General features: G+C 38.2%; 1 protein-coding gene across 2 annotated transcripts in view; it reads right to left on the bottom strand.

The window, feature by feature from the left end:
* UNC13B (unc-13 homolog B) overlaps window positions 1–27,932 on the bottom strand; it is a 219,736-nt gene that overhangs the window by 156,248 nt on the left and 35,556 nt on the right. For both annotated transcript variants that reach the window (XM_040261120.1, XM_040261039.1), the window contains exons 2-5: window positions 13,641–13,670; window positions 10,802–10,901; window positions 3,205–3,322; window positions 2,004–2,127 (exon numbers count right to left, since the gene is read on the bottom strand). In XM_040261120.1, the coding sequence (XP_040117054.1) occupies window positions 2,004–2,127; window positions 3,205–3,322; window positions 10,802–10,901; window positions 13,641–13,670 (372 nt within the window). The remainder of the gene's footprint in view (window positions 1–2,003; window positions 2,128–3,204; window positions 3,323–10,801; window positions 10,902–13,640; window positions 13,671–27,932) is intronic.

Genomic DNA, 27,932 nt, shown 5'->3' with positions numbered 1-27,932 from the left:
TTTCATATCTTCAAGCTGGATTTAGAAAAGGCAGAGGAACTAGAGATCAAATTGAGAACATCTGGTGAATCATAGAAAAAGCAAGAGAATTCCAGAAACACACCTGCTTCACTGACTACACTAAAGCCTTTGACCGTATGGATCACAACAAGCTGCGGAAAATTCTTCAAGAGATGGGAATACCTTACTTGCTTCCTGAGAAATCTGTATGTAGGTCAAGAAGCAATAGTTAGAACTGCACATGGAATAATGGACTGGTTCCAAATTGGGAAAGGAGTACGTCATTGTCACCTTGCTTATTTAACTTATATGCAGAGTACATCATGCGAAATGTGGAGCTGGATAAAGCACAAGCTGCAATCAACTGCAGGGAGAATTATCAATAACCTCAGATATGCAGATGATACCACCCTTATAGCAGAAAGTGAAGAGGAAGTAAAGAGCCTCTTGATGAAACTTAAAGAGGAGAGTGGAAAAGTTGGAGGACAGGGAGGCCTGGCATGCTGCAGTCCATGGGGTCACAAAGAGTCAGACACGACTGAGCAACTGAACTGAACTGAAAGTCTCTAGAAATGGTCCTAAGAGATATTCAAGAAAATCAACTACAACTTTAAGTGGTGTATTTGAACCAAGATCCTTCCCCACCTACCCCGCTCCCAATTCAACAAGACAAACTCCATTCCAGACTAGGTACAGCTAAGAACACAGCACTAAGAATACAAGCAACTAAGCTATAAGCAAGAATCCAACTGTTTTTGTCTTCACCTGAAACTAGGCCTACAGATATGCAAGAAAGTCTTCCATTCTGTTTTTTGTAAAGTAATAGTTGTTCTGAGTTTATTATTTCTGAGCTTATTGGAAAATCATGCCATTTTTGCTCAAATCACCAGAAGGTACAAGATAAAAACAGACTGATATCTGCAACGAGAGTATACATGAATATCAGTAAACAGGCAAAATTAAAACTGAAAAAAGTTGAAATTAAATTAAACAAGATACCAATGTTTAAAAATTGGGAAGTTACAAAGTGTTGGCAAAGATGTGCAGAAAAAAGACACTTGAGACATAGTTGGTAGGAATATAAACTGGCACAATCCTTTTTTGTTTAACACAAGCAACTTGGCAGTACTGTGAAAAGTAACAATGAACATATCTTTTTATCTATTCCTTAAATGCTACTTTAAGGAATTTCTCTTAGACTCATAAATGGGTACAGATAAAGCTGTTCATTATAGCAGTATATATATTTAAAAAAAAAAACAACTGGAAACAACCCACATGTCAATCAATAAATGACTGCAAAAGAAAAAGGACCGCTTAATTTATGATATAAAGAAACTATTGAGATCAGCAAGATAGGAAGTATAACATGAAATGATGCTTTATACAACACTATCACCATATATACTACATAAAGTATGACCGAAATTTGTCAAAATAAATTTCTAGAGAAGAAATTTCTTGTGGCTAGACCAAGACACAAGCAAGTCAACATTTTATTTCTGGGGAATGCAAAAGAGGTCAAAGGAAGCAGGAAGAGAGACTTAACTTTCTATCATATACATTCCCATACTATCTAAATTTTTACAATGAATATGTATTTTTGTGTGATTTTTTAAAATTATTATTCTATTAGTGCTACTTTAACGTTTAAATTGACAAATCATAGGGTACATATTAACTTCAAGACAATAAATGTGAAAATATTATCAAAAGAATAAGTCATTGATATTCTCTGACAAGTATTTCATAAGTCATCATAAGAAACGGTTAATAAGAAACTAAATGACTTGAAAAGAATGCTTTTAGTGTGGACTCTTTAATGAGCAACATTCTAGACTTTACTTTGCACATACCCGAGCTCTGTTACAGGGAAGAGAACAGAAAACAGAATGCCCTGAAGGAGAACGGCTGACAAAAGACACAGTAATAAAACAACTAGAAACAACTTCAAACAGCTTTAAATGTAACAAGTATTAAATGGTTTTTTAAATCAGACTCACCAAAAGGCAACTCAAATCTTGTATCAAGCAAAATTTTATGGGGAGTTGGGTTTTTAGTTCCACAGATTTCATCATCTTTCATTAATGTCTCTGCCTCCAACGTGGACCATTCCCCAGGCCCCTCCTAGAAAATAGAGATCTAAGATTAAACTTCACTCTTTCAGGATTCTCTCTCGGTTAAAGGCCTAAGTGTTTTTCTCTCATTTTCCCTGTCAGAGAGCTTCTGAGGGCCACTCACATATCCTAATGAGGCAAACACACCAGAGTCTCACCACCTGCCTCTGCTGTGGGTGGCTTCTGTCCCCCGCCCTCTGGTGGGAAGACAGTTTTCACTGTGCTCAGCTTCCTGCCAGCCCACCGAGGATAGAATTTCCAGAGCACTAAACTCAAAAACAAGGCATCCCCATGGATCAATATTTAATTTGTACGATTCTTAATGACTATGTCACTTAATGCATCACTACTTCTAATTGCTAAAGAGCTGGTAACATCACTAGTTAAGCTGACCTGAACTGAGGCCACAGTGAAAATATTCAAAGTCAGTGACACAGGAAATGATGCTGAGTTACATTCTCACCTGGTAAAGTGCGGTAGAAATTCAGTGTTGAAAACACTGTATGAAGTCAAGTGTGAATACCAATTGCCAAACCTGTAGTTCCTTAAACTCTATTAGGGCAATAAGTAGAAGGAGGAAGACTGAAATCAGGTCCCTAGGATCGGTGACTCAAAGAGCTGGCTAACAAAGTTTGATGGGACTCTTCTCAGAACAGTGTCTTAGAAGAAATTCAGAAGCCACAGTTTTCCTAGATTGACCAATCTCTTGCTCTCTCACTCTCTCTCACACACACTCTCTCTCTCTCTCTCTCCTTTTCCCCTTCCCTCGTACTCCCCTCCTTCACCCTGCCGATCCCACACACACCCTCACCACCGTGCACAGAGTACACAGAGGGGCGAACTACCTGACAAGGCTAAAAAGGTACTCTGGCATCCCTAAGTTCAGTCACAGGGCAGAGGGAAGGCCAGACTGAAATAAAATCTCCTGAACCTCTGGGTGACGTTAGGAATAAGCAGGTATTATGTCCTGGTTAGAAACGGGACAGAAAAATCTGAAATATATGGACGAACATTAGCTGAATGGAGCTAGGGTGAGGAGAAGCAAGGGCTACAGCCATACCTCCAAAGGGGCAATGCATTGACTGACCTCATCCGACTGACGAATCGTCTTCAGTGCAATCCACACAGTCCCAACCATGGTGTCCCAGATCAGTCCTTTGTTCCATACTTCCACACTTAGACCCAGGTCCAGGCGACTAATCTCACTAAAGGAAAGAAGAAACCCCTTTTTTAGAAACCAGGTAATATAAAAGAAATAGCGATATCTGTTTTGCTAAACCTCATCAGGATCCTGTCATCAGGAAAAAATCAAAATGTCCCAGATGCTTCAACCATTCTCTGTGTTCCTAGACACATACGTAGGTATGCACAGAAAGTTTCCTCTGTCAATTTGTCCCTTCTCCCTTGGAGCTACAATCATGGGTAGACTAACACAGTTTCACAAGAAGAACGAGAGCATTACTGCCAGCAGTATCTGCATACAGTCTCTGAACTTAAGCAATAATTTCATATGTTTTATTATAATACTAGCACTGCCCCCAAGTTATACCTCTGGACAAAATGTGGTCCACTGGAGAAGGGAATGGCAAGCCACTTCAGTATTCTTGCTTGAGAACCCCATGAACAGTATGAAAAGGCAAAAAGATAGGACACTGAAAGATGAACTCCCCAGGTTGGTAGGTACCCAATAAGCTACTGGAGATCAGTAGAGAAATAACTCCAGAAAGAATGAAGAGACGGATCCAAAGCAAAAACAACACCCAGTTGTGGATGTGACTGGTGATAGAAGCAAAGCCCGACGCTGTAAAGAGCAATATTGCATAGGAACCTGGAATGTTAAGTCCATGAACAAGGCAAATTGGAAGTGGTCAAACAGGAAGTGTCAAGAATGAACATAGACATTCTAGGAATCAGCAAACTAAAACGGACTGGAATGGGTGAATTTAACTCAGGACCATTATATCTACTACTGTGGGCAGGAATCCCTTAGAAGAAATGGAGTAGCCATCATAGTCAACAAGAGAGTCTGAAATGCAGTACTTGGATGCAATCTCAAAAATAACAGAATGATCTCTGTTCGTTTCCAAGGAAAACCATTCAATATCACAGTAATCCAAGTCTATGACCTGACCAGTAATTCTGAAGAAGCTGAAATTGAATGGTTCTATGAAGACTTACAAGACCTTCTAGAACTAACACCCAAAAAAGATGTCCTTTTCATTATAGGGGACTGGAATGCAAAAGTAAGAGTCAAGAAACACCTGAAGTAACAGGTAAATTTGGCCTTGGAGTACAGAATGAAGCAGGTCAAAGGCTAATAGAGTTTTGCCAAGAGTACGCACTGGTCACAGCAAACACCCTCTTCCAACAACACAAGAGAGGACTACACTTGGACATCACCAGATGGTCAATATTGAAATTAGATTGATTACATTCTTTGCAGCCAAAGATGAAGAAGCTCTATACAGTCAGCAAAAACAAGACTGGGAGCTGACTGTGGCTCAGATCATGAACTTTTTATTGCCAAACTCAGAATTAAATTGAAAAAAGTAAGGAAAACCACTAGACCATTCAGGTATGACCTAAATCAAATCCCTTAGGATTATACAGTGGAAGTGAGAAATAGATTCAAGGGATTAGATCTGATAGACAAAGTGCCTGATGAACTACGGATGGAGGTTTGTGACACTGTACAAGAGACAGGGATCAAGACCATCCCCAAGAAAAAGAAATGCAAAAAAGCAAAATGGCTGTCTGAGGAGGCCCTACAAATAGCTGTGAAAAGAGGAGAAGCAAAAAGCAAATACCCATTTGAACGCAGAGTTCCAAAGAATAGTAAGGAGAGATAAAAAAGCCTTCCTCGGCAATCAGTGTAAAGAAATAGGGGAAAACAATAGAATGCGAAAGACCAGAGATCTCTTCAAGAAAATCAGAGATATCAACAGAACATTTCATGCAAAGATGGGCACAATAAAGGACAGAAATGGTATGGACCTAACAGAAGCAGAAGATATTAGGAAGAAGTGGCAAGAATACACAGAAAAACAAAAAATACAAAATAGATCTTCACGACCAAGATAATCACGATGGTATGATAACTCACCTAGAGCCAAACATCCTGGAATGTGAAGTCAACTGGGCCTTAGGAAGCATCACTACAAACAAAGCTAGTGGACATGATGGAATTCTGGTTGAGCTATTTCAAATCCTGAAAGATGATGCTGTGAAAGTGCTGCACTCAATATGTCAGCAAATTTGGAAAACCCAGCAGTGGCCACAGGACTGGAAAAGGTCAGTTTTCATTCCAATCCAAAAGAAAGGCAATGCCAAAGAATGCTCAAACTACCACACAATTGCACTCATCTCACACACTAGTAAAGTAATGCTCAAAATTCTCCAAGCCAGGCTTTAGCAAAACGGAACTGTGAACTTCCAGATGTCCAAGCTAGATTTAGAAAAGGCAGAGGAACCAGAGATCACATTGCCAACATCCACTGAATCATGGAAAAAGCAAGAGAGTTCCAGAAAAACATCTACTTCTGCTTTATTGACTATGCCAAAGCCTTTGACTATGTGGATCACAACAAACTGTGGAAAATTCTTCAAGAGATGGGAATACCAGACCACCTGACCTGCCTCTTGAGAAATTTGTATGACGTTCAGGAAGCAACACTTAGAACTGGACATGGAAGAACAGACTGCTTCCAAATAGGGAAAGGAGTACATCAAGGTGGTATATTGTCACCCTGCTTATTTAACTTATATGCAGAGTACATCATGAGAAATGCTGGGCTGGAGGAAGCATAAGCTGCAATCAAGATTGCTGGGGGAAATATCAATAACCTCAGATATGCAGATGACACCATTCTTATGGCTAAAAGAGAAGAACTGAAGATCCTCTTGATGAAAGTGAAAGAGGAGAGTGGAAAAGTTTGTTTAAAACTCAACATTCAGAAAACTAAGATCATGGCATCTAGTCCCATCACTTCATGGCAAATAGATGGGGAAACAGTGGAAACAGTGACAGACTTTATTTTTTGGGGCTCCAAAATCACTGCAGATGGTGACTGCAGCCAGGAAATTAAAAGACGCTTACTCCTTGGTAGAAAATTTATGACCAACCTTGACAGCATATTAAAAAGCAGAGACATTACTTTGCCAAAAAAGGTCCGTCTAGGCAAAGCTATGGTTTTTCCAGTAGTCATGTATGGATGTGAGAGTTGGACTATAAAGAAAGCTGAGCACTGAAGAATTGATCCTTTGAACTGTGATGTTGGAAAAGACTCGAGAGTTCCTTGGGCTGTAAGGAGATCCAACTAGTCCCTCCTAAAGGAAATCAGTCCTGAATGTTCATTGGAAGGACTGATGCTGAAGCTGAAACTCCAATACTTTGGCCACCTGATATGAAAAAATGACTCATTTGAAAAGACCCTGATGCTGGGAAGGATTGAAGGTGGGAGGAAAGGGGACGACAGAAGATGAGATGGTTGGATTGCATCACCGACTCAATGGACACGAATTTGAGTAAACTCTGGGAGTTGGTGATGGACAGGGAGGCCTGGCTTGCCGCAGTCCATGGGGTTGCAAAGAGTCAGATACGACTGAGCAACCGAACTGAACTGAACTGACAGGAATCTCTGAGGAAAAAGCAAGGCTTCTTTACCAGATATATGAACGGGAGCCGAAGAAAAAGTAAAAGGGCCCCTGAGAACATCTAATCCTGTTGGGAACGTGGGGTGAGGCAAGTGAGGGACGCTAGTGTGCTAGTTCACACTACTCAGTCCCTGCAGAACCCAGTAGTCATTATCAGTTAAAGCAGGCGCTGTTACTTATAAATGAAATGATCACAAGATAATAATAAACACAATGATTTTCCTATAATAATAACTAGGAAAAAATATTTGAAAAGAAACTAGAAAGAGCCAGACGACAACTAAGCAGAAGCTAGCGTCATATATGGAAGAATATCAGTTAGGAAGGGCTAACTCAAAAATAATTACAGACTTAAGATGAAACAAGCACGCCCTTATGTTAACACTAAAAAACATTCTCTAGAAAGCTCATATGGAAGCACAGATTTATTTGCGGGGAAATGTAAGAAAGATGAGAAAAGGCCAATTCCAGCAGGAAAAACACAATGGAATTCTTAGAAAAACAATAGCTATTCATCACGTGAAGTTTTTTTTTAAACTTTGTTTTTTATTTTTTTATTTTTTTACTTTACAATACTGTATTGGTTTGCCACACATTGACATAAATCCACCACAGGTGTACATGAGTTCCCAACCCTGAACCCCCCTCCCGCCACCCTCCCCATCATCACGTGAAGTTTTGAGTCTGTGCTTGAGAGAGAGCTTGGCTTCCCTGTTGTACTATTAAGATACATATTCTTAGATTCACTAGTTTGGGATGTGGTATTATAGCTGTAAAATTCATATCAAGCATGTTGAAGACAAGTAAAGCAGAAAAAATTTGCCCCTTTTATGTAAATACAACAGAATAGAAAAGAACTGAGTTCAGTTTTTTCATTTAATGTAATTTCCCTGAGCATATACAATACATATGGCTTGGTACTTTGGGAAAGACACACAATACAGGACCCAGTTCCTCTCTCGAGAAACTTCCAAGCTATCTGGACAGCTGTTCAAAACCAAAAAGTAGGTGACTATATCCAGTTACTATGTTAGGGTATTCACCATGGGGAAAGGTAGCTTTTGTACACCATTTCATTCAGCCTAATTAGCTGATCAGCCTTGGAAAATAAATGTAACAATCCCAAATCTTTTGAATTTAAAAAAGAAAAATTACTTAGGGATATATATAATATCCTCAGAGAAAGTCCTAAATAGCATCTCAAGTGTGTGAAAAGTTGGTGTCAGTCACTCAGTGTGTCTGACTTTTTGCTACCCCATGGACTGTAACCCACCAGACTCCCCTGTCCATGGGATTTCCCAGGCAAGAATATTGGAGTGGTTAGCCATTCCCTTCTCCAGGGGATCTTCCTGATCCAGGGATCGAACCTGTGTTTCCTGTATCGCAGGCAGATTCTTTACCATCTTAGCCACCAGGGAAGCCCCATCTCAAGCCAAGAGCTAAAAAAAAAAAAAAAAAAATAGCCAGAGGTCTTTACAGCTTGACTTGGAGCAGATAAAAAAGAAAATCTATTCTTCAGGGAACTCTGGGGAATAAGGCCCAAACAATGAAGATATCTTCTATAAGAAGTCTCTTATCTACATCTGCTCAGATGGCTCAACTAAAAGAAGTCTGAGAGCTCTGTTTTGCCTCATCCCCAGTGCTCTGGGGAAGCTTCTTTTCTCTACAGTACTCAATTGACAGTATGTACACAAGATCCTGGGCTAGGAAATTCACAATAAGTGAAGATGCCCTCCTTGCCCTTAAGGAATGAACAGTCTATTCCTGGAAATAAGATAAATACTAAAGATAAATGAGAAACACCAAAATGAACATTAGATACTATCACATAATGTATCAGGGAGAAAAAAAGAAAAGGAGAAAGGGAGACAAGTGACCAGCAATGGAGTTGCCAGTGACAGAAGAGTAGGATAGGAGGAGTAAGGAATAGGAGCAGAAAGGTGGGTAATATAGCTAATAAAACCCATGTAAAGGAGAGGGGAGAAAATTCACACAGTATCTCAAGGTGGGAGACAGAAGAAAAAGTCACACACATCACAGTAGGGCTGAAAGAGGAAGTGCTATGGGAAATTGGAAAATAAACAAGAATAATGCTACTATGCTGATGAGAGACTGTGGATGATTGTTATGTTTCACATGCTGGGAACAGTTATAATTTTAGTGATTATGACAGCCATAGGGAAGTCAAAAGAAAGAAGGATTGCTAGGTTTATATACCACAGCCAGAACTGTGGTATGGCAAACAAGGAAGAGACTTGAAAAAACTGTTTATAGCTGACTTTGCATGAGTGAAGAAAGAAATACATGATCTCACTCTGATGTCAGTACAACAGAGAGGGAATAAATGAGGTTTATAATCTTGAGAGAGAGGCAACCAGTGAGAAATCTGACACCACTAGCTCTTCTTGAAGCTCTTCAGCTTCCAGGGCGGGCACCACTATCTCGTTTCTCCTTCCTCTTCTCTGTTCACTCCTTCTTAGTCCCCTTTGTCCCCTCTTTAAATACTGGTGCTCTCCGGGCCCTATCCCAGGCCCTTTTCTCACCCTATACATTCTCCCTAAGCTTTCTCATCTACACCTATGCCTTCAACTAACCAAAATATTTCTCCAACCTAGGCTTCCTCCATGAGTACCAGGTTCAAGTTTCTATCTTTTGTAATGTTCTTCCTACCTGTCCGGTAAGAACTTCAAATATAAGCTTGTTCGTAACTGATACAGTATGTCCTGTCCTATTGAGTAGCACACCACTTCCAATCATCCAAGACAAGTATTGGTTCTACCTCCTTAATATCTTCCATCTATCCTTCTGTACTGTCTTAGCCCAAACCTTCATAATCTTAACCTTTAAGTATTATAATAAAGTTTCCTAAGTGGTACTATAAGCAGCAACATATTAAAAGCCTAGAGGATTGGAATATTCCCCCATAAAGAGAGTCATCATATGTCTCAGATGCACTATAAAACTCACAATTTCACTTCAATCACAAATTTCACAGAAATTTTAATATATTTTCTTTTTGACCAACTTGTGCCTACCTTCCCCCAAAATAAGTATAACCCTGTGAGAGAGTAGACCTTTACAGATAAGGAAATGGACACTCAGAGAAGCTATGTGATTGGCTCAGTTCTTCAGAAATGACAGCCTATATTTTACTTTCCTTTCCTAGATCAGAAAAAAAAATTGCTTAAATTTAAGAGGAAAAAAGGAAATAGCAAGTTTTTAAAGTCACAATCATAATATACTAAATTCTGTGTCATATGCAAGCAATTCAACTAACATTTACTCATTTTTATTATTAATTAGATGAAGGTAGAATATTTTACTCCATAAAACAAAAAGGATTAAAAGCACATGTCCTTATCTTCAAAAGCAGGTGACTTAAGTGGGGAGGCTCCAGAAGGAAGAGATATATGTGTAATTATGGCTGATTTGTGTTATTGGACAGCCAGAAACCAACAAAACATTGTAAAGCAATTTTCCTCCAATTAAAAAATAAATTAAAAAAAATTAAAAAAAAATAAAGACAGCAGTTTGAATAGAGTATTTTAAAAAAGGAGGTGACTTAGAAACGTAAACACAGTTCCTCACATGCATAACCACATTCCTTCAAGGAGCCTTCTGAGAACTGAAAAAACATTAAGTTAGGTTTAATATCATACTAAGTATGTTATACTACAGCTAATTCTGACTAGTAGGTAAATCTGACTAGGTATATTTTCACCCACATGAACTGAGAGTTTACTAGAATTCATAATTCATCTCTGAAAATATATTATAAATCTGGGAGAGAACAAAACTGCAGATCACTTTACTGTAGTAGGTGTGTGTACCTACTACACACCTCACTTGTTCCTCTCTTTTGTTTTCAAAAAGAATACTCAACATGCTATTAAAATGTGTTTTTGAATATTTAATGTTTTATAAATCTTATATATACACAAAATCTTTAGCCTTTACTTGTTTAATCCAATGTGATTACCTTGGAAATATTATCAAATATTGTAGGCATGCTGCTACTGCAAAGTACTTACAACATAAAATCTTGTTCCCAGGAAGGTTGATCGCCACGAACTGCTACAGTTGTACTCTTCACATTTTGTACTTTCAGGGTCACATATGTGTTAAATTTGTCTTTGAAAAAATGCAAAACAAAGATATAATACTTAGTGCTCAGATGGTTATCCAATCTCACAAAGTCCTTGGAATTAAGTAATGTCCAAATTATAGTATTACATGTAAGGAAAAATTGAAATCATATGTTCTACAATATAGTATCATTTTAAACATAGAGGTACAAAAAAATTATAAAACACATACTATTCTCAAAAGCATAAGCTATAATAGTGTTTTTCAAATTTAAGGACTCTATCCTTTTCCAACAGACACACATGCACACACATATAAACAAAAATGAAAGCTTTATGAAATGCAAGATGTGATACCTTGGTATTTTCTATTCTAATTTAATTAAAATATTAATCATAACCACCTAGGTTGACTTTACAGCCCACTTGCAGTTTGAAAAAATAATACTCTAATTGATCTTACAGAAAAGATGTTGTGCAAATTAATATATAAAGAAGTAAGTACCACAGAGAAAAAGTGCTAAAAGAGGGCAGAAGAGGAAACAGTTACCTCTAGTTGTTTACAGTGACAAACATGGAGGAAAAATCCTCATAAAGGAAATAGATTTCAAACTTGATCTATTCACCTTGGCCTAGAGCACAACTTACATAAAAAGAAATATTATCACAGATTCAAGAAAATGAAATTCTCTAACCTGAGAGTATAAATTGAGTACCAAACAAAGGTAGGTGGCCTGGATCTCAAAACTCAGAAATCTGACCTGACTTAAATTAGAGACACTGAACTGAGAGTTCACTTTTCTATGTAAGAAGTTAATCGTAACTTTATAAAATGAAAAAAAAAAAGACTATCATTTTTGACTCATCAAATTGTCAAAGATCACTTAAAGCAACTACCAATGTTAGAGGTGTAAGAAAATGGGCACTGTCATATACTTCTATTAGAAGGTAAATCTTTCTCTTAAGCATCATAAAAAACTATGGAGTTTTATACCCATAATTATAACTACAGCTATATCAAAGGTATATGAGGATACAAGCCCACCCACGTGAGGGAATTCCCATCCATATTTGGTAGTAGCTATGCAGTATACCAATGAGCTGTTTTCTAGCACAGGATTTTGTACTCCATTCCCCATGTTCAACCACAGCTGGCTGGATCAAAAGGAGATGCCACCCAAAAGCAGGCAGTCAATTAATGAGCTAACCAAAAGCTGAGACCAATATGATTCCCTCGCAAAAGATTTTCAATAGAGAAAATAGAAAAATAGTGACAAATGACTGGTGAAGAAGCTCAAAGGAGAGGCACATAAATTCCATTGCAGTAGCTATTACGGGGTATATGCAAAACAGGTAAGCATAAAAAACCTGCTGGAAGAGAAAGGAGAGCAAAAAAGCTTTTCAGAAACAGAAGCCCTAATCTGCAGCCACTGGAGAGAGCAATAGGCTCAGAAACTGCTTTAGTTTCTGTTGCATCCAGGTTTGGTTTTTCAGATTTTTCTTGGGTTCCCAGTATGTTCTTTTCCCCCATAATCCACAGTACTCTCTTTCTGGCCCCAGCAGTAACCAGGGTAAGTCTTTGTCACTAACTTGATACTCAGCTAAGAAAATATGTATTAAAATAAGGAGATACCCTTTTCACCCTCACATGAGCAAAGATTAAAAAATTTCATGCTATTTAATGTTGGTAAGGATTTGGGAAAATAAACACTCATATACTTTTGGCCTGATTAAAAGCTAGCAAACCTTTCAGAGGCACACTTTGGCAGCAGCTACTAAATTTGTTTAAAATACATACCTTTGACCCAGCAATTCTCTACTTTTGGACTCCAGCATACAGATACATTTTCAAAAGCAGGCAATAATAAATGCATTAAGAAGATGTATTGCTTATGGCAAAAAAAAAAAAACTGAAATGACCTGAATATTCAATCAGGGGCCTAGGGTACAACAACATTCTGTATACTTTTTTTTTTAACAGTAGTTTCTTGTTGGTTATCTGTTTTAAATGTAACAGTCTGTGTACAACATTTTGAAAGAAAGAACCAGATATATGTATACACACACATACACAAGAACAAACTTTTATGATGTGTTGTTGGAAAAAAAGCAGGTTGCACAAAGACATGTGTAGCTGATTCATTAGTGTATACATGCACATACACATGTAGTCTAATTTAAGTCAGGTCAGATTTCTGAAAGTCTGAAAAGGTGTATAAAAACCTCAAAACAGTTATTTCTGAGAAGTAGAACTAAGTTGGCCAATAGGTAAGGAGACTAACTTTTCACTAGATTGATAGAGATTTCTTTGATGTTTTATAAAAGCATCACTTTTTTTCCTTCAACTTTTTGAGGTATAACTGGCAATTTAAAATTGTATATATTTAAGGTGTACAATCTGATGATTTTGTATATGAATACAAAGTGAAATAATCACCATAATCAAGAATATTCACATTCCTCACCACCTCATAATTACCATTTCCTCTGTTTGTATGGGTTGAGCACATTTAAGATCCACCCTCTTAGCAATGTGAAGTATATAATATTTGTTAAATATAGACACATTATTATACATCAGATCTTCAGAAATTATTCATTTTGCATAACTTTGCACCCCCTTGACCAACATCTTTCCATACTGACTTAATTAATTAATTTAATGAACTTAGTGAGTTTAACTAATTTAACCAATGAATCAAATGACATTTATGTTTTTTTGAAAGAATGTTTTTAAATCATAGCAAGTAGGGAGAATTACGTAAGAATTAAATGCTGGCCTTACCTGGTGAACCCTGGAATTTGGCTCTTTTAACTGTAAGAGAAAAAAAGAGGACACCATGAAGAATTCCTGCAAATTAATTTATTTAACCAGCATTTCTTTAGTAAATTAGTATGTGCCAAGATTAGAGTTAGGACTAGATTTTTAAGTCTAAGTCATTAGAGAAAAAAAGCTGAGACTTCTAATCAAAACTTGAATGCAGAGAGTTAGAAGGGTCCTTAAAAGTCATCCAATCTAATGTCATACTCCAAGAAAACATCTTTTTGTTTTGTTTCAAACCAGTTTATTTAGGGGTTCCATTTTGACTCCTCAATAGATTTTATGTATTTCTTATATGCTTCTTCACTCATTAGTTCACCTAGTTCTGAAGGATTACCGAATGTCATCTTGATCAGCCAACTATCTTCATAAGATTTGTTGACAAATCCTGGATTTTCTGCTAGAGCTTTATTAACTTCAGTTACTTCTCCTGATAGAGGAGAATGGAGTTCACTAGCAGGTTTCACACTTTCCAAAGCACGAAACTCTTGTTTGTCAATTTTGTCCCAACTTCAGGCAGACTACAGTAAACATCTTCCAAAGCTTCCTGTGCAAAATTGCTGATTCCCACTGTTCCAACACCGTTTTCTGTTGTTACCCATTCATGTTATTATTCTGTGAATTTCCGGACCCGACAGCTGAGCAGGACCAGTACGCAGCGCCTGCTGGAAGTCCCCAGGGCCACAGGGAGCAGGGCGCGTTGGGTGCCGACCTCGGCCCGCATGCTCAGGCAACCCCTTGGAGCGCCATGGTCGCAGGGGTGCAGAGTGTCTCGCAGAGCATCCCAGCCAGCGGGGGCGGGGCGGGGCCAAGAAGACATCTCTTACAGCTTCCTGACAAAGAGGTCAAGGGAACTAAATTATTCCTATGGCAGGCACCCAAATTCACGTCAGATAACTTTCTAAGATTTAAATTATTTATATTCTTTATTTAAAACCCATCATAGGAACTCCTCCATTCCACTCATGCCAAAATAAGAGATAATAGGCTAAATCTGGGACAAGTTTTAAACAAGAGTGAAAAGTAACTGTTTTTCTGGAAATAACCGGATAACAAAAGAATTCCTGTTCAAATAAAAGCTATCCAAACTAGAAGAGAAGAGGTAAAACTGTCATTATATGCAGATAACATGATACTATATATCAAAAACCCTTAAGGTTCAACACAAAAACCACTAGAACTGATAAATGAATTCAGCAAGGCAGCAGGATAGAAGATTAACATACAGAAACTGGCTGCATTTCTTTTCACTAACAATGAAATATCAGAAAGGGAAAGTAAAAACACAATCCCTTTTAAAATCATCCAAAAAAAAAAAAAAAAACTTAATGTACTTCCCTGGTGGTCCAGTAGCTAAAGACTCCATGCTCCCAATGCAGGGGGGCCAGGTTTGACCCCTGGTCAATGAACTAGATCCCATATGCTGCAATTAAGAGTTCATATGCCAAAACTAAGACCCAGTGCAGCCAAGTAAATAAATATTTTTAAAAAACAAAACAAAACTTAAGAGTAAACCTCACCAAGGAGAGGAAAGGCTTATAGGTAGAGAAGTATAAAACACTTACAAAGGAAACTGAAGATGATTTAAAGAAATGGAAAGATACCTTATGCTCTTGGATTGGAAGAGTCAACATTGTTAATATGGCCATACTACCTTAAAGCAATCTGCAGGTTTAATGGAATCCCTATCAAATTACCCATGACTTTTTCCACAGAACTAGAACAAATAATCCTAAAATTTATATGGAATTGCCAAAGCAATCCTGAGAAAAAGAACAATGTAGGAGGCATAACCCTCCCAGACTTCAGGCAATACTACAAAGCTACATCAAAACGGTGTGGTATTGCCACAAAAACAGACATGTGGATAAGTGGAATAGAGAGCCCAGAAAATAAACCCACATACCTACAGGCAATTAAACTTTGGCAAAGCAGACAAGAATATACAATGGAGAAAAGAGTTTCTTTGGCAACTGGTGTTGGGAAAGTTGGACAGCTGCATGTAAATCAATGACATTAGAACACTGCCTCACTCTACACAAAAATAAACTCAAAATAGTTTAAAGACTTAAATATAAGTTATGATACCATTAAACTCCTAGAAGAGAACATAGGCAAAACATTCTCTGACATGAATCATACCAATGTTTTCTTAGGTCAGTCTCCCAAGACAATAGAAGTAAAAGCAAAAAATAAACAAATGGGATGCAATCAAACTTATTAGCTTTTGTACAGCAAAAGGAATCATAAACAAAAAGACACCCTACAGAATGGGAGAAAACACAGCAATTTTATGACCAACAAGGGTTTAATTACCAAAATATACAAAGAGTTCATACAACTCAATAACAAAAAACAAACAACACAATCAAAAAATGGGCAGAAGACTTTCTAAAGAGAAATTTCTCCAAAGAAGACAATGAGATGGCCAACACGCACATGAAAAGATGCTTAACATCACTAATTATTAGAGAGGAATGTAAATCAGAACTAAAATAAAGTATCAGAATGGCCCTCATTAAAAAGTCTACAAACAACAAATGCTGCAAAAGGTGCAGAGAAACAGGAACTCTTCTACATTGTTGATGGGAGTGTAAACAGGTGTAGTCACTATGGAGAACAGTGTGGGGGTTCCTTAAAAATCTAAAAATAGAGTTGCCATATGATCCTGCAATTCCACTCCTGGGCATATATTTGAAGAACTATAATTCAAAAGATACATGCAAGAGCTGGTTTATTTTGCTATACAACAGAAATTAACACAACATTGTAAGGCAACTATACTCCAATAAAAATTAAAATTTAAAAAAGATATATGCACTCATATCCTCACAGCAGCACTATTTACAATACCCAAGATAAGGAAATACCCTAAATGTCCATCAACAGATGCATGGGTAAAGATGTGGTACAATACATACAGTGATATTACTCAGCCATAAAAAGAATGAAATAATGCCGTATGCAGCAACAAGGATAGAGTTTGAGATTGTCATACTAAGTGAAGTCAGAAAGAGAAAGACAAATACCATATGATATCACTTATACATGGAATCTAAAATATGACACTAATGAACTTACCTATAAAACAGAGACTTACAGACATAAAGATCAGATTTGTGGGTGCCAAGGGGGCAGGTGGTGGTGATGGGATGAATTCGAAATTTGGGATTAGCAGAAGCAAACAATTATATATAGAGAATGGATAAATGACAATGTCCTATTGTAGAGCACAGGAAACTATATTCAATATCCTGTGATAAACCATAATGGAAAAGAGTATGAAAAAGATTGTATATGTATGTATAACTGAATCACTTTAGTGTACTTCAGAAATTAACACAGCATTGTTAAGTCAACTATACTTCAATAAAATAAACTGTCTTTTAAAAAAAGAGAGAGAGTGTGTTCCAGTCCAAATGATCACACAAAGCTTGGTTTCCAAAACATCAGTGGAGAACTGCCTAAGACAGAATCCCATGCTGGGACTGTAGCGTGCCAGCTCTTAGGAAAGATCAAAGACCACACAAGCAGGAAAACTGCTAAACTCCAGAAAGCGTCAACTATCTTTCTATCAAAGAAGATTACGCCTAAATGCCACAGGGGGAAAAAAAACATAAAAGGAAATTCTAAGACACAATGCTACTTAGGGACTCAGAGTACAGATCTGCCATTATCCTTGTTCTGCATTACAACTAAAAGCTTCACCTTAGCTGACATTCAAGCCTTGCTTTTTCCAACAGATGGGTAATTCAGCATCTTTTACAAGGCCTTCTCTATTTTATTAGTGCCAAAATCTATTCCTTTTCATTCAAAGTATGTCTCCCACTGGACTCTCCCTTTTAGTCTTGTGTCAATTTCTCTTAATTATTCTTCAATTTCATTTAATTCACAACTTACTGTAAAAGCTACAGTAATCAAGACAGTGTGGCACTACAAGGAAAACAGACACAGACCAATGGAATAAAATAGAAATATATCCAAGAATAGCATAAAATATAGTGTAATGATATAAATTATAGTAAAATAACACATATTATCCTTACTTCATGCCATATGTAAAACTTAACTTGAAATGAATCCTAATCAACATTCTAGCAAGTTACTTTGTGGATACAAATAAACTGATTCTAAAGTTTATATGAAGAGGAAAAAGACTCAGAATAGCCAACTTAATATCAAAGTAAAAGAACAACTTTGGAGGATTGACACTACCCAACACTGACCTTTTATAAAGTTAATAGTATTCAAGACAATATAGCCTTAGGAAAAGAAGAGACAAACAAATCAATGGAACAGACTAGAGAGCTACAAATAGGCTCATGAAAATGTAATCAACCAATCTTTAAACAAAGGAGCAAAGGCAATAAAATGGAGCAATGATAGTTTTTTCAATAAATGGGGCTAGGACAAATGGATATTAACATGTAAAAAATGAATCTAGACAAAGACCTTCACGAAAGTTAATTCAAAACAGATCACAGACACAAAGTAAAACATAAAACTCCTAGAAAATAACATAGGAGAAAAAAAAATCTAGATAAATCTAGGGCATGTGATGGATTTTTTAGTTATAAGAAGAATAATTTATGAAAGAAATAACTGATAAGCTGGACTTCATTACAATTAAAAACTGTTCTGTGAAAGACAATGTGTCAAGAGAATGAGAAAACAAGCTATAGACATGTATTTTGCAAAAGACACATATGATAAAGGATCGTTATTCAAAATATATAAAAAACTCAAAACTAAATAAGAAAACACACAATCTGATTTCAAAATGGGCAAAAGACCTTAACAGACACCTCACCAAAAAAGATACACTGATGGCAAGTAATCATATGAAAAGATGTCCAACATCATATGTCATCAGGGAATTACAGATTGAAACAACTATGCACAAAATGGTGTTAAACGAAAAACAAACACTGCATTAAATGCATGAGGTGGCTATTTGTCCTCTGGGCTCCCTAGTATCAAAATGCTCTCCCTCTTCTGAAGAAATCCTGAAAGAGGGGGGAAGCAGAACCTTACAACTCACTGCAAAAGTCAAAGGTGGGGGGTGGGGGGGTAATAAATAAATAACAAAAATAAAAAAGAGGGCGGGAGGGAAAAAAAGAAGTCAAAGACAACAGATAGAGGTATAGCAATCACACGCTCCCAACCTGAATCTTGAGGGGCTGAAACAAAGATGCATGGCTGGTTAGAGAAAGTTGCAGAAAAGTTAGGATTCCAGTAGAAGAGCTGTTGCTGCTGCTGCTAAGTCGCTTCAGTCATGTCCGACTCTGTGTGACGCCATAGACGGCAGCCCACCAGGCTCCCCCGTCCCTGGGATTCTCCAGGCAAGAACACTGAAGTGGGTTGTCATTTCCTTCTCCAATGCATGAAAGTGAAAAGTGAAAGTGAAGTCGCTCAGTCGTGTCCAACTCTTAGCGACCCCGTGGACTGCAGCCCACCAGGCTCCTCTGTCCATGGGATTTTCCAGGCAGGAGGACTGGAGTGGGGTGCCATTGCCTTCTCCACAGTAGAAGAGCATGAATGATCAAAGTAGTAGAGTTCTGAAAGACAACCATTTACATCCAATTATATCAGAACACCAAAATGGACCATTCCTGTTAATGGATGTTGGGGTTTTATATTAATTTCCCTTTTTAATCTCCATTTTATAGGTAAGGAGAAACTTGAGCTCAGAGAGGTTCTGTGGCTGAGTCACATTAAGAATCAACTGGGAACATCACATGGATTAAATAATGGAGCCAGATAAAGGATTCAGGTCTTCTGACTCTGTGTCTAGTTCTTTCCATTTCACCAGAATGCAGCCACAAAGGCAGCTACAGGAGGAGGAAGAGGAGAAGAAAAAAGAAAAAACACCATCCCTACCCTAAGGCAGGTGAGAGAAACAGCAAAAACAATGCAAGCACATGGAGGAAAAGTGCTAATCATGTAACTCAACTTAATGTAAATATAAATGTAATGTAAACCAAAATGTAATGTTAAGATAAAATGTGCCAAAGAGAAAGGACAGATGAGTAAGTCTGGGATTAATAATCAAAGATGTTGTCAAATAGACAGAGTAGAACTGAGATTAAGGAAATGGATAAAACATAGACAAGCAAAGAAAAGAAGGAACAACATTTTCTACAAAGGCACAGAGCAGTATTTCAGTCCAATGAGAGGCAAAGTCCATTAGACACAAAATCTCTAAGAGTTTGAGTACCAGGTCCTGGGGGCTGGTCGGGCACAAGGCTAAAACAAGGGACTTAACAGTATCCTAAATCCAGAACTTTTCCTATTTAATTTCTTCAAGAATAAATCTTTCTGGATCTTCTGCTTTGGAAAAACAGCGTAAGGGAAAAGAGAGGATACCAGGAAAGTCCAGAAATGAAATGGACATGTTTTGTTCCTTTTTAGTTTCCCCCAGGCATTGCACATCATTTTTATCATCATCTACTCCTCAGGGAAACTGCACCAATATGCCTTCTCTCCCTTCACTGTATTATAAGAAAGTCCACCTTTTTAAAATCACAGACTCCTCCGACAATTTAACAAAAGCTACACACCTGCTCTCCAGAAAAATGCACATACATCTGCAAAACACTGTGCATATCAAAGGGAAATCCATGCAGGTTAGATCACCTACTAATAACAATGCTTTTCCCTAACATTACCAATGTTGTTGTTCTCACTGAATTTGTTTTATTAATTACTCTGCAAACAAAGGTCCGTCTAGTCAAGGCTATGGTTTTTCCAGTGGTCATGTATGGATGCGAGAGTTGGACTGTGAAGAAAGCTGAGCACCGAGAATTGATGCTTTTGAACTGTGATGTTGGAGAAGACTTTTGAGAGTCCCTTGGACTGCAAAGAGATCCAACCAGTCCATTCTAAAGGAGATCAGCCCTGGGTGTTCTCTGGAAGGAATGATACTAAAGCTCAAACTCCAGTACTTTGGCCACCTCATGGAAGAGTTGACTCATTGGAAAAGACTCTGATGCTGGGAGGGACTGGGGGCAGGAGAAGGGGACGACAGAGGATGAGATGGCTGGATGGCATCACTGACTCGATGGACATGAGTCTGAGTGAACTCCAGGAGTTGGTGATGGAGAGGGAGGCCTGGCGTGCTGTGATTTATGGGGTCGCAAAGAGTTGGACACAACTGAGCGACTGAACTGAATGGATGTATATTTTCCTACTTTATATCTGCAAAATTCTGCTTTTACTCATTTGTCTTAACCTTATTTTGTCTATTTAAATAGACTAACTACATGGTCTTTGCTCAACAGGTATCTCAGGAATTGGATGGAAATATTGCTAATTCAGGGTCTTCTCTAGGCTTTTGAGAGAAATCACAGTCAGAGGAAAATGTGTTTTTTTAAGTGTTTATCATTATGAATATACAGCACCTAAAAACTCAGTGTTTTCCAATATTTCAATGATATCTCTTAAAAAGCTACATTAAGCCTAGATAGCAGTGGTGCAAAAGCCACAGCTGCTAATGTCTAGGAACTGGGAGTTCTTGATTCTAGATTTGGCTTTGACACTGTTCATTATATAGCTGCTGTTGCTAAGTCACTTCAGTCATGTCCGACTCTGTGCGACCCCATAGACAGCAGCCCACCAGGCTCCTCCGTCCCTCGGATTCTCCAGGCAAGAACACTGGAGTGGGTTGCCATTTACTTCTCCAATGCGTGAAAGTGAAAAGTGAAAGTGAAGTCACTTAGTTGTGTCCAACTCACAGCGACCCCATGGACTGCAGCCTACCAGGTTCCTCCGGCCATGGGATTTTCCAGGCAAGAGTACTGGAGTGGAGTGTCACTGCCTTATCCGGTTCATTATATACACTCTTAGACAAAAAGCATAACTATCTTAGGCCTCAAGGTTTTCAGATAGAAATGAAAACTACGTTTGTTCTAGAAAATGAAGATTTTTGTCGATCTATTCAGTTCAGTCGCTCAGTTGTGTCTGACTCTTTGCAACCCCATGAATCACAGCACGCCAGGCCTCCCTGTCCATCACCAACTCCCAGAGTTCACTCAGACTCACGTCCATCGAGTCAGTGATGCCATCCAGCCATCTCATCCTCTGTCGTCCCCTTCTCCTCCTGCCCCCAATCCCTCCCAGCATCAGAGTCTTTTCCAATGAGTCAACTCTTCGCATGAGGTGGCCAAAGTACTGGAGTTTCAGCTTTAGCATCATTCCTTCCAAAGAAATCTCCTTCAGAATGGACTGGTTCGATCTCCTTGCAGTCCAAGGGACTCTCAAGAGTCTTTTCCAACACCACAGTTCAAAAGCATCAGTTCTTCAGTGCTCAGCCTTCTTCACAGTCCAACTCTCACATCCATACATGACTACTGGAAAAACCATAGCCTTGACTAGACGGACCTTAGTCGGCAAAGTAATGTCTCTGCTTTTGAACATGCTATCTAGGTTGGTCATAACTTTTCTTCCAAGGAGTAAGCGTCTTTTAATTTCATGGCTGCAGTCACCATCTGCAGTGATTTTGGAGCCCCAAAAAATAAAGTCTGACACTGTTTCCACTGTTTCCCCATCTATTTCCCATGAAGTGATGGGACCGGATGCCAGTTTCTGTAAAATGAGGTGAAGAGGAGATAAAAGCAATGATGTGGAAGGACACTGAGACATAAAATATTCCAATTATCATTTAAAAATTAACTATTTTCATAAATTGAAGTGTTCTAATGATCAAGTTACATGCAACAGATTTCGGCAAAAACAACAGCATGGAAATTCACTTTTAAAGAAACATCAAATTGTGCTTGGTGTTACTTGAAAAATAAAATCCTCAGAATTCTGAAGGCCTAGTTTTACTAATTTATTCTGAATTTTTATATTAATCCCTAGAGAGTAACAAAGACTGTTTCAGCTGTCACTCCTTTAACCTTAGAATACTATACTAAATTTGATATCCATTTTATTTATTTGTAATAAAAATATATGTGCACACTTAAATATCAAATACTCTATAACTATAATGTTATAATGTTCCTGATACTTCAGTTAAAAAAAAAAAGAGCACCTGGGGTAGGGGTTGACTTCACTGCAAACAAAGATTAGGAGCAAACAAACTAAGTGAAACAAAATGAGTTCTCTGCTTTCCAGACTTCTTTAGCTGTTCTGACCAATTCTTTTCTCCAAAATGTACCTGCAGTTTTAAGCAAACCAATTTTTAAAAACTACATAAATAAATAAAATCAGGTGCTAAAACTGAGATGACAGGAGGGTTGAAATTATCTGATGAGGATTTTAGAACAGCCATCATAAAGATGCTTCAATGAATAATTATGAACATATCTGTAATTGAACCAAATAAATGAAAAGCTGGAAACTCTTGGCAAAGAGTTTATAAAATAAAGTGACAGCCTTTATTTTCTTGGGCTCCAAAATCACTGCAGATGGTGACTGCAGCCATGAAATTAAAGGATGCTTGCTTCTTGGAAGAAAAGTTATGACCAACCTAGACAGCATATTAAAAAGCAGAGATATTACGTTGCCAGCAAAGGGTCCATCTAGTCAAAGGTATGGTTTTTCCAATAGTCATGTATGGATATGAGAGCTGGACTATAAAGAAAGCTAAGTGCCAAAGAATTGATGCTTTTGAACTCTGGTGTTGCAGAAGACTCTTGAGAGTCCCTTGGACTGCAAGGAGATCCAACTAGTCCATCCTAAAGGAAATCAGTCCTGAATATTCATTGGAAGGACTGATGCTGAGGCTAGGACTCCAATACTTTGACCACCTGATGTGAAGAACTGACTCATTTGAAAAGACCCTGATGCTGGGGAAGACTGAAGGTGGGAGGAGAAGGGGACAACAGAGGATGAGATGGTTGGATGGCATCACCGACTCAATGGACATGAGTTTGAGTAAACTCTGGGAGTTGGCAATGGACAGGGAGGCCTGACGTGCTACAGTCCATGGGGTGGCAAAGAGTCAGACACAGTTGGGCAACTGAACTGAACTTGGCAAGGAAATGAAAGATATAAAGAAGAACCAAGTGTCAGTTTTAGAACTAAACACTACAGTAACCAAAATTTAAAAACTCAATGAATGACTTTAAAAGTATTGAAGTTAACTCCTACCCCAGGTGCTCTTTTTTTGACTGAAGTATATTTGATTTACAATGTTGTGTGAGTTGCTGGTGTACAGTGAAGTAATCAGGTTATATATATATATATTCATATTCTTTTTCATGACAGGCTATTGTGTGTGTGTGTGTGAGCTCAGTCATGTCCAACTCTTTGAGATCCCATGGACTATAACCAGCCAGGCTCCTCTGTTCATGGAATTTCCCAGGTAAAAATACTAGAGGGGGTTGCCATTTCCATACTGTTTTCCATAGTGACTGCACCAATTTACATTGCCACCAACAGTGCAGGAAGGTCCCCTTCTTTCCACACCCTCTCCAGCATTTGTTATTTGTAGACTTTTTAATGATGGCCATTCTGACCAGTGTGAGGTGATACCTCACTGTACTTTTAATTTGCATTTCTTTCAATAATTAGTGATGTTGAGCTTCTTTTCATGTGCCTGTCTTCTTTGGAGAAATGTCTCTTTAGGTCTTCTGCCTGTTTTTATTGTGTTATTGGTTGATTGTTTTTGTTTTTTTTTAAACTAAGTTGTATTACCTCTTTTATATTTTGGAAATTAAGGCCTTGTTGGTCACATCATTTGAAAGTGATGTTAAAACATAACAGACTGATCAACAAACTTGTTATCTGTCTAAATATGAAGTTAATTTCAAGGTAAGTTTTTTCAGAGTCAAAGCTGAGAGGAGCTCCAGCTACAGCACACAATCCCTCCTTATCATCTAATTCCACGACACTAATAGGTATGAAAAGCAAAAAGTAAAAAGTGCAAAAAAGAGATAATCATAATTGAACACAAGCGTTTTAAGACTCCGCCAATATGAAAATTCTAGAAGTCAGAGTTAAACCGAAAATTCAGGGGCTTTCCTTGTGGTCCAGAGGCTAGGACTCTGTGCTCCCAATTGTAGGGGTCTGGGTTCGATCCCTAGTCAGGGAATTGGATCCCACATGCTGAAACTAAGAGTTCAAATGCTGCAACTAAGACCTGGTACAGCCAAATAAATAAATAATAATTTTTTTAAAAAAAAGAAAAAAGAGAGAGAGAATGCACAGGCAGAGCATTTGGCTCCAGGATGCTTACAATTAAAAGTAAAAATAAGAGAGTGTTTCTTTTTTTATTTGCACCATGCCTAAGGCTCAAAAACACTAGAACTTCAGTTCCTGAGTTTCTCTGACCTTGCTGAAGAATCAAAACTACAACTGGCACCCTTGAGATTATAGGAAATAATCCTATTCACACTGACTACAATCACTGACCTGGTTCCTCAGACACTGGGAATGGCTAACCTGCCTTGTTCTACTTTGTCCTTCTCATGAAATAATTCCCAAAGCCTTATAGCACTAGTTCCCCTGTTCGCAACCTCCTGTTTTAGAATCTAGCATTAAAGAAGTATCACTTGTCAAATATAATAACCACCATTTCCTTTTTGCTAAAAAGTTAACATTTTAAATACCCTTGGTGGCTCAGATGGTAAAGTGCCTGTCTACAATGAGGGAGACGCGGGTTTGATCCCTGGGTCGGGAAGATCCCCTAGAGAAGGAAATGGCAATCCACTCCAGTACTACTGCCTGGAAAATCCCATGGACAGAGGAGCCTAGTAGGCTACAGTCCATGGGGTTGCTGAGAGTCAGACATGACTGAGCGACTTCACTTTCTTTCTTTCTTTCTTTCTTTAACATTTTAAAAAACAGAAATCATATAATCCTACTGTTCTGTTTTCAATCTGGTATAGTATGTATTTTTAATATAGTTGCAATTATTATGGTGTATTATATGTTTATAGCTGGACATGGAACAACAGACTGGTTCCAAATAGGAAAAAAAGTATGTCAAGGCTGTGTATTGTCACCCTGCTTACTTAACTTATATGCAGAGTACATCATGAGAAACGCTGGGCTGGAGGAAGCACGAGCTGGAATCAAGATTGCTGGGAGAAATATCAATAACCTCAGATATGGAGATGACACCATCCTTATAAAGTGAAGAACAAAAGAGCCTCTTGATGAAAGAAAAAGAAGAGAGTGAAAAAGTTGGCTTAAAGCTCAACACTCAGAAAACTAAGATCATGGCATCCAGTCCCATCACTTCATGGGAAATAGATGGGGAAACAGTGGAAACAGTGGCTGACTTTATTTTGGGGGGCTCCAAAATCACTGCAGATGGTGACTGTAGCCATGAAATTAAAAAACACTTACTCCTTGGAAGGAAAGTTATGACCAACCTAGACAGCATATTAAAAAGCAGAGACATTACTTTGTCAACAAAGGTCTGTCTAGTGAAGGCTATGGTTTTTCCAGTAGTCATGAATGGATGTGAGAGTTTCTATAAAGAAAGCTGAGTGCCAAAGAATTGATGCTTTTGAACTGTGGTGTTGGAGAAGACTCTTGAGAGTCCCTTGGACTGCAAGGAGATCCAACCAGTCCATCCTAAAGGGGATCAGTCCTGGGTGTTCATCGGAAGGACTGATGTCGAAGCTGAAACTCCAATACTTTGGCCACCTGATGTGAAGAACTGACTCATCTGAAAAGACCCTGATGCTGGGAAAGATTGAGGGCAGGAGGAGAAGGGGACAACAGAGGATGAGATGGTTGGATGGCATCACCAACTCAATGGACATGGGTTCAGGTAGACTCCAAGGGTTGGTGATGGACAGGGAGGCCTGGCATGCTTGCTTCATGGGGTCGCAAAGAGTCAGACACGGCTGAGTGAACTGAACTGAACTGAACTGGATGTAAAGATGCACCAGCCGTGTCAGCTCTCAAACAAGTGAACACAGGAGTTGACTCAGGCATTCTGACTGGTTAGCAAGATGTCCTTTTCCTTCCCTCTCCTTTATGATCAACTATCAAGTGGCAGACCATTTTCTAGTGCAACAAAGGTAGCTACAGGAGCAGACCCATTCTTTAGGAGAAGCCAGGCCTATTCTGAAACAAAGCAGCAGGGTGGCCATGCCAGATCTGAACCTGACACAGCAGCTTTGCCAAAGACAAATAAAAACTCTACACAACGAGAAACTTCCCCTACTAGGATGATTTCCAGCCAAGGCTACTCCTCATTTCCTGAGGTTGCTGGCTCACTGAACTGGCAATCAGGGCCCTATGTGAAAATCTAAGTGGAGGCTTCTAACAGGAAACGGAGAATGAGGCCTTTCAGGAAATACCCTGTTTCTAGAGGGGAAAAAAGCTACATATGAATGAATATCTCATTATTCTTGGTTGGAAACAAATTTTTAACTGTTTTTAAGAAGATCATGAAATGATTCTAAAACAAGAAAAATAAGAAAACAGCACTCAAAAGTAACACTTAAAATTACGTATTGCCAAAAAAAAAAAAAAATAGGCAGTATTTCACAGCTTCTAAGTATTTAAAACATAGAGTCACAAAAGCAAAATGAAAGACTAAAATAATAAGGAACTCTCCTAAGAGACAGATTAAAAAAAAAAAAAAGCTCAGTGAGATAAGAATATTAAGGCAAACATAAGAAAAATTATCAGGAATTCCCTGGTGGCCTAGTGGTTAGGATTCCAGGCTTTCACTGCCATGGCCTATGTTTGATGCCTAGTCGAGGAACTGAAATCCTATAAGCCGTGCTGTAGCCAGAAAAAGAAAAAGATTAAAGTAATAATAAAAACTAAAACTAAAAGAAAAGAAAGAGGGAAATTACCAAAAAATTCATTAGACATATAGAGAGAAGAGGCCTTTCAACACTGAAGAAACTGAAATGATGATTTAAAGAAGAAATTTAAGAAATTCTCCATAAATGAAAAAGAAAAAAAAATGAAAGACTTATAAAATTTTAAGAGGTGAGGGGAAAGGAGAGACAGACAGTAGCAGAGCTCTAACACACGAATAACTTCAGTTCCTAAAAAATGATACAGGAACAAATGGAACAGAAGCAATATTCAAATACAGAAGAAAGTTTTCTTCAGATGAAGAAAGAGCTCAAGGGTATCAGATAAGATTAATGAAAAAAGAAGGGATGAGTACCTAAAAATATTTTAGTGAAAAGCACCATCTATTGACATTCTTCTCAAGACAAAATGACCCCCAAAATGGCAATCCAAGGATTCTATACCCAGCTACGTGGCATTCACCTATGAAAAGGAGTCCATCCTGCTCTAGGTGCCTTGCTAAAATAAACACTGTATCACTGA

Source organism: Oryx dammah, unplaced genomic scaffold (assembly GCF_014754425.2).
Source record: "Oryx dammah isolate SB20612 unplaced genomic scaffold, SCBI_Odam_1.1 HiC_scaffold_1, whole genome shotgun sequence".
NCBI lineage: Eukaryota > Metazoa > Chordata > Mammalia > Artiodactyla > Bovidae > Oryx > Oryx dammah.
The sequence above is the reverse complement of the archived record's forward strand: the minus strand, read 5'-3'. Positions and strand labels throughout refer to the sequence as shown.